Here is a 10,767-nt window from a genome sequence, read left to right as displayed (position 1 = left end):
GAGCATTCCACATACCCCCCACAGATCCCATTCCACATACCCCCCCACAGATCCCATTCTACATAACCCCTCAAAGATCCCATCCTTCATATTCCTTTGCAGATCCCATTCCATACTGTAATCTCTCACAAATCCCATTCTACATAATTCCCACAGATCTCATTCCACATGATGCAGCATAGATCCCATTCCCTTCAACACCCATAACATCTCAGTCAACAAGTTCACTATCACCCACAGTTCCCAATCAATGAGTTCTCTATCACCCTCAGTGCCCTGTCACGGAGTTCACTATAACCCTCAGTGCCCAGTCAAGGAGTTCACTATCACCCTGGTATAGTATGTAAGTGAAGGAGGAGTCTGTGTGAGCCGCCCACATGATGTCACTGACAGAGAAGCTTTAAAAGCCACTTAAAAGTGCAGGGAATGCATTGGAAAAGGGAACTGTCTGCTTGCCATGATGAAGGTCTATCTTGTTTTCTTGTGCCTTCTGCCCTCTCTGATTTCTGGAGCCAGCATCCTGCCTGAACCCAGTGAGACCCTAATATTTTCTTAGTCAATCACAGATTATTTACTGAATAAAATAGCATGCATTTGTGATAAATACTGATTCTTTGTCTAAAGCTTATTGCAGAAGCTTTCATGGTTATCACCTTTTTTATTAGGAAATATGCCATTTATAGTGGGAGACCCCTTGATGTCTTGATTAATTTTGTTACTTTGGGTATGATTCCAGATGACAAATCTACATTACAGAGTTCCCTTGCTAACTTTGTGTTTGAGCTCCTTTGTGTGAGTGTAATAGAGAGAAAGAGAAGTTACAGCTGACAGAGCATCTGTGAGAACAGAACCGTATAGCAGTGCATAAAGTAAATACCCAAAGCACATGGGAATATCTAGGGCAGCTATGTAAACTGCAAGAGAATTGCTTTGTTGTTAAATACAGGGAAGTTAAACATTAGGCAACATTAAGCAACTCCACTGTTCTTTAGATTTCAGTTTGTTTTCTATCTCCCCAGGAAAGAATGTTCGTGCTTCTGCTACAAATGCTGAAATTCAGAGTCTGGCTGAGCAGTTCTATGCAGCTGATACCAACAAGGCTGCAAGCGGGGACATTAACCTGAATCTGCAATATAAAGCCACCAGCTCCCAGAGTACCTCAGGAACGGACTATGCCAGTCAAAAGTAAGTTACTTGATCACATTTTTTACAAATTTTTATCTTTACTGTATCTATAAATGCTTTTTTTTTACTTTTTGATTGGCTAAAGAGAATGCATGGATAATTTTGGAACTAGTTACTTGAGTTTATTAGTATAGAGTAAAAGAATGTCCAATCAGTGCTTTATACTGACATGAATAGGGTTGCTTGTAGCTCTCACTAAATAAGGCCACCTTGCAGAACCATTGCACAATCTTTAAAAACAAGCTCTGTGGGAAAGCACAAAATAATTCTCCTGGTGCTGAATTTCTAATACAATGAATCTTCCATTTTATATAAAGGAATATTTCACTAGCAGTAAAATTTTATATAAAAGAATTTTTCACGAGCATTAAAATGGAAGATTCATTAGGGTTGATTCACTAAAGTGCAATAACACATATCGCATGCTTTTTTGCGTTAAAATAGACCCAAAAAAAAGTGCGACCACGTGCAGTAATTAGTGCGCAACCGCATGCGTTAATTTTACCGCATTGCGTTAATTAGCGTGCAAAAATAATAGTAACGCATGATTCACAAACACTTAGACGCACTAAATATTGCATTAGTCTATACGAAAATTAACCCCTACTTGGGGCAGGCGGTAATTATAGAAAAGTACAGTTCATGAGCTTTTGGCAACACAATATGGACTTTGCAGTGGGATTTATTCAAGTCTGTGTTGGCCCTAGAGTGATGTAGCCTCCAGTTTGCAGGGAAATGGGCATTTTAAAAAAAAGTAGTTTTACGAGCGTAATGCTGTGTATGGCTAATATGGCATGCGCGCGAAAAGTATCGCTCGTGTGTTCATAAGCACGCGCGACAAGTAGAGTGCACGCGTAAATTAGAGCGTGTTTCGTCGAATACTGCACGAAAATAGTCTTCGCGACTTAAATAACGCAAACAGCATCGCGTCTAAATTAACGCAAATATACTTTTAGTGAATCGTGCGTTAAAACGCCAAAAATTAGACGCGATAAAATTTTTAAGGCATGCTATAAATAGCGCACGTTTTAACGCACTTTAGTGAATCAACCCTCTTGTATTAGAAATTCTGCACCAGGAGAATTATTTTGCGCTTATCTATTTGTTCTTTAAGCAGTAGGTTAAAAAGTGGATAGTGGTGCAAAAACTGGGTTAAATTTTTCCTATCCCCTACAGTACGGCACCTTGTTTGTGGAACCCTCCTTGTACAGGCAGTCCTTGCTTCCCTTAACAAACAGAGCCACTGCTGCTCAAAGCAACTGCGGGTTTTGCTGTGTGTGTGTTTCATTAATGTCTATTTTGTATCACTGTTCTGCTTTTAGTAAGGAACATGACCACCTATACTATCATATAGCAAGTACAGGTGGGGTGAGGAATGAAACATTGCGCTGACATCTTTACTTTAATTTTCCTAACTGCTGTGTTTGTGGCAGCCACGTTCTTTACAGGGTTTATGCACTTTTAGCTAAGTATTAGAAATAGTACATGTGTCTAGCAGATGTGTAAAGAGCCATACAAATCAGGTAACACGACCCACAGCTAGTACTATAGGAAGAATATATTCCTGATACTGACAATCTTAGCACATGTAATATATAAAAATCAAATAACCTAGCATTGTCTTAGTTCTAGCTTAGTTTTATCCTAGTGTCTGATATCAGGTAATATTTAGCATATCTTCTCCTATTTTATATCAACTCTTGGCTCTTGACTTAGTTTGTCAGCATATCTGACAAAGAAGGCAAACAAACTGTACAAAATGAAGGCTAATATGATGTATGTGTCTAGGGCAAGCAATACAATCAACCAGAAATTATCAGGTGAATAAAAACTTGTGTCTAAGGGGGTCATTTACTAACAGTTGTTTTTTTTAGCACTTAAAGTCACAGAAAGTTACATATTTTTTGAGATTTACTATGCAACAAAACAGCTAAAAATACAAATCCGACCATTCGCCAGCTAAAACGTGTCGAGATCATGTCAATGGTAGATGTCTCTTTCCTTCCCCGGAGAATCCTCCTTTGCTTCAAAACAGATTTTTGACTTTGTTTTTTTGTGCGACAGTTCCATCTCACAGCCAGCTCTCCAACAACTCCAGTAGGCAGCACTTGATAAAAGCCTGCATGCATTTAGACCTTGAGAAAGTCTTGTTTGTGACATACGTCGAGGGAGTTTGGCAGCAGTTGGGAATGCAGGGCCCTCCTTTGAGGTCTAAATGCATGCAGACTTTAAGCAAGTTGCTGTGGGGAAGTATCCAGATGAGCAACAGCTAAATTACAGGGTAGAAATACATACAGGAAACAGCATACATTCAATTTCAATCTACTCTGACCTTAAAGGTAGACTCATGTTTTATCCTTTCTTTTAGGTTATTCAGTTATGTGAATGAAGCCAAACTGTTTGCTCGGCCAACCTTTGCCAAGCTTGTGGCTTTGCTTGATAATTATGTCCAGATAACTGGTACTGCAGAATCTGTGCCCACGGCTGAAGTACAAGAGCAAAATGCTTTTATCGATGAGATATTCAAAACCTCAATCATCACTAAACTATCTAACTTCTTCATCTCTAAAGGTAACACTGGTTTTTACATAGGACTTTCCAAAGATACATTAAGGACTTCTCCCCATGGCAGATAATTTAGATGGGTCACAATATGGCATTTTGTCATTTATCATGTATCTGTAACACTATTTAGACCAGGTTACTTCTTTTCCTGGAATAACATGCAGCACAGATGATTATCAGGTGGGTCCACATTGTAATACTGGAGGAAAGTGCCTGTAACCTGATTATTGCACACACATCATAGATCTTCAGTGGCAGGGGCACCAGTGATTCTTAAAAACACAATTGTATTTTTAACATGATATGGCAGACTCTCATCCATAGGTTACTAAAATTAGTATTACTATTATTTTATATTACATATATTATATATCATTTGCACATTATATTTAATTTCATCTGAGGTACTATTATTCCTAGCTAGTATAAGCCTGGCTCTGTTGCCTAAAGGGAGCTATTACAGGAAGAAGTCCTAAATATAGCCATCATTTACCCTTTTCCAGCAAGTGGAGCCCAAAGCCTGGGATCCCTTTCTTTTATAGACTATAGAACACACCTGCCATGGCTGGCCAATAGGAAACAGACATTTTCCACCAGGGCATGCCCACCTATTTGATGGGGAACAATGCCCTCTTCCCAACAAACCCAGGCAACAGCTGAAGTTAAACCTCATAAGTAGGGATGAGCAAATACATCACACAAGATATATAAGTATATTGCTCTCGGTAAAGCCATCGTTTATGGGCATAAAAGAAGTAACTTTATAAAACAAATACATTGTGCAGTGGTTTGCAATCTGAAGATGAGAAGATGTGACCTACTGACTTTTTGCACAGGGTATTACAGCACAGCTGCCAGCTTTAAGACTGATCTCAAAGAGATGTGGTTTGGTCTGTACACCCGTACCAGTGGCCCCTTGGACTCTTCTGGCTTTGAGCATGTTTTCCATGGTGAGTAGTTACTAACTGGTGCTGGTGAATGATGTTTTAGTAGGCAAGAACATCCATAGTCCTTATATTTACTTTTTTCTCTGTAATAATAAACAAGTAACTTGTACTAGATCCTAACTAATGAAGATGCAGAGTTAAAAAAAACGTCAGTAACCCGGTGTTTTGTTTAAACAGGTGAAATCCACAAGGGTAAGATATCAGGTCTTCACAGCTGGGTACAGCTCTATCTGCTGGAGAAGTCTGGCCAAGTCAACTATTTGAGCTATACCTCTGATGGAGTAGTAAGTATGAGTTAAACAGTGGAGCAGAGGTGGACTACTATTATGGCAATCCAGGGTCCATGGTTTCTAGTGATGTGAAGCAGGGATAGAGGCATCACACACAATCACAGGAAACCCTACAAATTGACACTGGCCAGAATAAAATGTAGAACCCCTGTACTGTAAGGCATTACTGCCTTACTAAGGGTGATGATGAAGGCTACTATCGTTTTACTGTACCACTGATATTGTTATACATTATTATAAAGCATTGCGGAACCTACTAGCACTATATCAATTAATGACGATGATGATGATAACTGAAAGCAACTTTTTTTCAGATAATGCAGTTCCAGGGTGATTTGACCTAATGGATTTTTTATGCATTCCTAGGATATATATGTTCAAGGTTAATATGAAAAGTGTTTCCCCTACTAGGGGCGAGGGTTTTTTACACCAACCAGAATATGAACTCTATTAGCCTGCACCTCCAATGGTGCAAATAATTTGCCCTTTAATGGTCACCTAAATTCATTGCTTGCTTGTCTGTCATACAGTGTCTCACCACAGAGTGGCAATATTTCATCACATTTTACACATACCATAGTGGAAAACAAAACTACTAATTCTGCTCTGGATCAAAATCAACCGCTGTTATCTCACCTAGTTTTACTTACTGACAATTTGAACTGGGGAATTTTTATAACACAGTAAAGGTCCCCATACACCATACACCTACGGGTGTGCGATATCGGTAGAATCAAGGCTAATTCGATCGTTTGGCCGCAGGGCATCGGTCCTCGATCCAACTAGATTTTAAACATGCCCGATCGAGATCTAGCCGATTTCAGGCCACATATTGGTCAGGCAGTCCCGTCAGTACTGCCCATACACAGGCCGATTAGCTGCCGAATCGGTCTAAGGTACCGATATCAGCAGCTAGAATCGGCCCGTGTATGGGGACCTTTACACAGATTCATTTTCATCAGTCTCTGTCCTTGTGAAGCTTACAATCTGAGGTGCATATTACATCCACACCAGTGCTGGGCACTAGAGATGTAGCGAACTGTTCGCCGGCGAACTAATTCGCGCGAACATCGGGTGTTCGCGTTCTCGCAAATTCGCGGACTTTTGGCGATGTTCGCCATTTTGGGTTCGCCGCGTTTTTTTTGGCGTTTTTTTTTTTGCGTTATTTTTTTGCGTTTTTTTTTTTTTCTTTAGTTATTTTTTGCTGTTTTTTTTTTGGCGTTTTTTTGGCGTTTTTTTTTTGCGTTTTTTTCAGATAAATTTTTGCTTGATCCCCCTCCTGCATGCCACTGTCCAGGTCGTGGCACCCTTTAAACAACTTTAAAATCAGTTTTCTGGCCAGAAATGGCTTTTCTAGGTTTTAAAGTTCGCCTTCCCATTGAAGTCTATGGGGTTCGCAAAGTTTGCGAATATTCGCGAGTTTTGCCGAAAGTCTGCGAACGGGTCCGCGAACATTTTTGGCGATGTTCGCTACATCCCTAGTGGGCACAAGGCGCCCTAGGCAACCTGGTCGACTTGGCCCATCCACTGCGTAACCCCCCCCACCCGCCCACCCTGTGTGCACTGGCGCATCAGCCTGATATCACCCACCCGTAGGTGGGGATATCGGGAGAAGATCCACTCACTTGGCTCGATCTTAGCATTTATGGCCACCTTAATTGTACAATTGGAGAGATATGCTTTCAGAAGGAAAAGAGAGAACTCTTCTGATGTTTCTCTGCTCAGCAAATAGATGATAAAAGTCATCTGAGGTTTCTGATCTTTTCCTGAGCAGAGCAACATTAGAACAATTTACACTGCATTTTAAATAGGTGGTTTTGTTTTGCCAAAAAATGCTTAATTGCAGTATATAAATAGGGCCCTGTTCCCATGTAATTTTAATAATTTTTTTTTACTTCATTTTTTTGTGATTTTCCCAGTGGACTGGTTATCCAGATGTTTATGCTTTCCAACTGAAATGGAATACTTACCTGAAAACCATTGGATCTTTCTTTGTTGGTTCCAGCCCTGAGTTTGATATTGCTATGTACACTCTATGCTATGTAACCCGCCCTGATAGCCTGTGAGTATCTTTTATTATTTATAAAGGAACTTATTTTCAGGAGAGTAAATATAGATGACATGTTTGCTGAAGCCTACCTGTAAAGGGGTGAAAATTGTTAAAGGTTGTATTATAATGTATTGTTCATGTTTGACACTAGATGGGGATACAGTAGTGTAAAATAGTAGTAATTCAGTTGCGTAACTACTGGACCATGGGCACAAAAAAGGAACTACACCTACCCCCCAATCTGGCCCCCTGCTGGAAGATGTTGCTTACTCTCACCTTTGGGCATCCAGAAGGGGCGATCAGAGCATTGAGTTTGGCAGACCCTAGCAGCACTCGCTGTTCCCCCGGTAGTAATGCCACTGATGTAATTCCAGGTACCAGCCACTAGAACAGTGGGTTCTGAACTGTATGGATGCCCCCTTTGAGGTATCCAGACCAGTGGCTTGGGAAGCCCTCTTTAAAGACCACTTTAGATAAGATTTGTCGAGAATGCCTATTTACTCTTAGAAACTCTTATAAATCAAGTCATTCAAGACTTGATAGCTATTGTAGATGTTTTTGGAACTATGGCTGATGCAGCAATGCTTTATATACTGGATCTGCAATACTGGGTGCCCCTGACCACATGTTTTATTATAAAGGGTAACTTAAACTAAAAAGACCCAGAAAGGTGTAAAAGGAGGGAAAGAACAGCTAAGGACCTTATTAGCTAGAAGGGGAAAGAAAAGGGAGTCAATTGTGCCCCTACCATTAGGCAAAGTAGGAAAGTTATTGGCACTTTACTAGGGGCATCAGGTTGACTGCTGCAGGTAAAAATTCTCCTGTTGAGAGCTAAGCACCAGACTCAGTGAATAGGTACTTTAGTGAAAAAATGGTGCACGGTTTAGCCAGAATAAGGATGCTCTTGACCTAGCTTACTGTAGCAGTAAGAGATAGTAACGCCAGGTATAATAGGCAGCTTCAACCCCACCAAGGATTGAGAGGCTTAAACAGTGGGCCAATAGTTATGCGATACCAGCACAATTGCACCAGAGCCCTTTAGCAGTGAATATCTTTACCTCTGAAGATACCTCCAGACCCCAGCAGCTCCCCATCTTCTTTTCTGCTTATTTAAAGAGCATAGCCACAAGCTCCGAATTGCTATCTGTCACTTGTCATTAGATTTCAACGCACAATGTACTGTATATATACATATATACACAAGAAAATAACAATATAAGGCTAATAGTTAATTAATTCAGATTTATAACCATATTCTTTTTAGGCTTTAGTTCTCCTTTAATTAATTAGAAAGGATTACTGTGTTGCTCACCTGACATTGGTCACCAGGGGTTCAGAGTGACAATGAACGATAATACCCCTGTAGTTGCAGTGGGGTGTTCCAAATTTTTAATGTGGCGCTCAAGACTCACAAAACAGGACCTGACAATTACTGAGAACACCCCACTGCAACTACACAGATATTATGGTTGTTATTTTCTACGTGGGTTTATACACTGGCTGTGGAGGAGGCCAGCCTAAATACCTGCTACCCCTTGAGCATTCAATATTATAGACCAGTGCTGTCCAACTTCTACGGTGCCGAGGGCCGAAATTTCTCTAGCATACATGGTGGAGGGCCGCTAATGGAAGCCAGTTTTGACCACTCCCCCTTTTGAAACCACACCCACTTCAAACCACACCCATTTTATCACAATGGTGGTAGCACAGCAAAATCCCAAATGCTTGGTCCTTACTGTGGGGATATCAACCATCATTCATATGTGAAAGAATTATGTCATATTAAGATATACCCTTAAATTCCATATGCCTCCTCCTCCCCTGTGGATAGCAGAGCAACCCCCAGTACATAATTACACACCCTTGGGACCATTTAATGGCTATTTCCAACTGCTAACAAACTCCCACAACAAACCCCTGCCAGGTTCACCTCCCACAAGCAGCATAGGGCAAGCAGAGTATGGCACACACAGGCAGCACTCTGCCTGTCCTATGCTGTCTGTGTGTGCCATACTCTGCCTGTCCTAACCTGCCTGTGTGTGCCATACTCTGCCTGCCCTACCCTGACTGTGTGTGCCATACTCTGCCTGCCCTACCCTTCCTGTGTGTGCCATACTCTGCCTGCCCTACCCTTACTGTGTGTGCCATACTCTGCCTGCCCTACCCTTACTGTGTGTGCCATACTCTGCCTGCCCTACCCTTACTGTGTGTGCCATACTCTGCCTGCCCTACCCTTCCTGTGTGTGCCATACTCTGCCTGCCCTATGCTGCCTGTGTGTGCCATACTCTGCCTGCCCTACCCTGACTGTGTGTGCCATACTCTGCCTGCCCTACCCTTCCTGTGTGCCATACCCACCCTGACCTATGCTGCCTGTGTGTGTCATACTCTACCTGCCCTATGCTGGCTGTATGTGCCATACTCTGCCTACAGTACCTATGTCTGAGGTGTGAAGAAGTGAACAATGGGAGTGACTACAGTCTGAGCCTGAGGTGTGAACACTGCAGGGGTTGAACAATGCAGAAACTAAAAGGTGTGAAAAACATAGGGGATTACATTTTTAAACAATGCAGAGGGATTACAGCCTGAATCTGAGGTGGAACCATGCAGGGGGGCAGTTAATCTCAGTACTGATACCATTTAATGCTTACTCAAAGGTAAGCCATCAAAGCAGCCAGACAGGTGGGGGGCCACACAGAGGGGGGCCGCCAGTTGGACAGCACTGTTATAGACTATATATGTATATATATTATATACTGTGATGATCAGATGTAAAAATTGGGACATTTTGTTTTAAAGCAAAGCTATTCTAGATTCTGACTCATTAATGCTTCTACTTTTTTATCATTAACTTAAACTCTGTTTTGATTCAAGGTGCACAGTCCAGATGGGTGGCTCCACTTTCCAAATTCAAACCTACACTTGGGCCAACTCTACCTATGGAAATGGAAAGAGATACGTGGCTTCTTCTTACCCCAATATTTAGACATAATGATCTGATTTAATTGTGCAATTAAAGCTGCAGCTATGGAAAGCATGATGTCTGCCCATTTATTTATTCCAGATGGCAGGTTGGTGCAGCTCATATTGTTGCCTTGTTGGTTATTCAATATATAGTGAATAACGTGCCCCTATTGTAAAATATAAGGATATTATAACTTAAGGAGGTGCTCCATGTCCATATACATGTCATGGAATTCCAAGATTACTTCTAATATGCTCATATTTACAACAGAGGCTACACTATTACAATACACGTGTCATGGGAGAGAAATTACATCACTGAGCACAAATTATAACTGATGACTAATCAGTGTTTATATGTATATAATTTGCAAGATATTGTGTATATATACTTATGTATACTCACAAGGCAGTTGATTTTGGGCCCCTTTGTTTTTAAAGACAATACGACATATATATTCACTCATAAATCTAATTTTTAAAGCTGCTCTTTAAACAGATATTGTTTTCTGAGCAAATAAGGATACAAAAAAAAATACATTTATGTTTCCTTGCTGATTACAAACGTACCTCATGTCTAATAGGTGCTCTGTTCCAATAGTACTACTTGCCAAGGCTGCGTTCTATCATAATTATTTGGCCACAGGGGATAGAATTTGATTGGAGTCTACAGAACAGATTTAATTTTGCTTCATCATAACAGGAGCTAGGCACCTTCCACTGCTTCTAAAAAATGAACATAGAATAAATATTTGCAGATTAATTCTA

The 10,767-nt window shown here is 40.8% G+C and overlaps 1 protein-coding gene across 1 annotated transcript; it reads left to right on the top strand.

Moving 5' to 3' along the window:
• The first annotated feature begins 417 nt into the window (after window positions 1–417).
• endoul2 (endonuclease, poly(U) specific like 2) lies at window positions 418–10,072 on the top strand. The gene is made up of 7 exons (XM_002933689.5): window positions 418–533; window positions 1,020–1,185; window positions 3,554–3,756; window positions 4,587–4,700; window positions 4,875–4,981; window positions 6,907–7,049; window positions 9,910–10,072. The coding sequence occupies exons 1-7, from the start codon at window positions 458–460 to the stop codon at window positions 10,019–10,021; spliced, it is 921 nt and encodes a 306-aa protein (XP_002933735.1). The 5' UTR covers window positions 418–457; the 3' UTR covers window positions 10,022–10,072.
• Window positions 10,073–10,767: the final 695 nt, after the last annotated feature.

The sequence above is a fragment of the Xenopus tropicalis genome, chromosome 2, assembly GCF_000004195.4.
Source record: "Xenopus tropicalis strain Nigerian chromosome 2, UCB_Xtro_10.0, whole genome shotgun sequence".
Lineage (NCBI taxonomy): Eukaryota > Metazoa > Chordata > Amphibia > Anura > Pipidae > Xenopus > Xenopus tropicalis.
Note: the sequence above shows the minus strand (reverse complement) of the source record. Positions and strands in the feature narration are given on the sequence as shown.

Bases quoted from the DNA above. Each gene is read 5' to 3' on its own strand.
- endoul2 (XM_002933689.5), top strand. From the start codon at position 458: ATGATGAAGGTCTATCTTGTTTTCTTGTGCCTTCTGCCCTCTCTGATT. The intron at 1,186-3,553 runs GTAAGTTACTTG...CCTTTCTTTTAG, and splicing joins ACGGACTATGCCAGTCAAAA to GTTATTCAGTTATGTGAATG. The intron at 4,701-4,874 runs GTGAGTAGTTAC...TTGTTTAAACAG, and splicing joins CTTTGAGCATGTTTTCCATG to GTGAAATCCACAAGGGTAAG.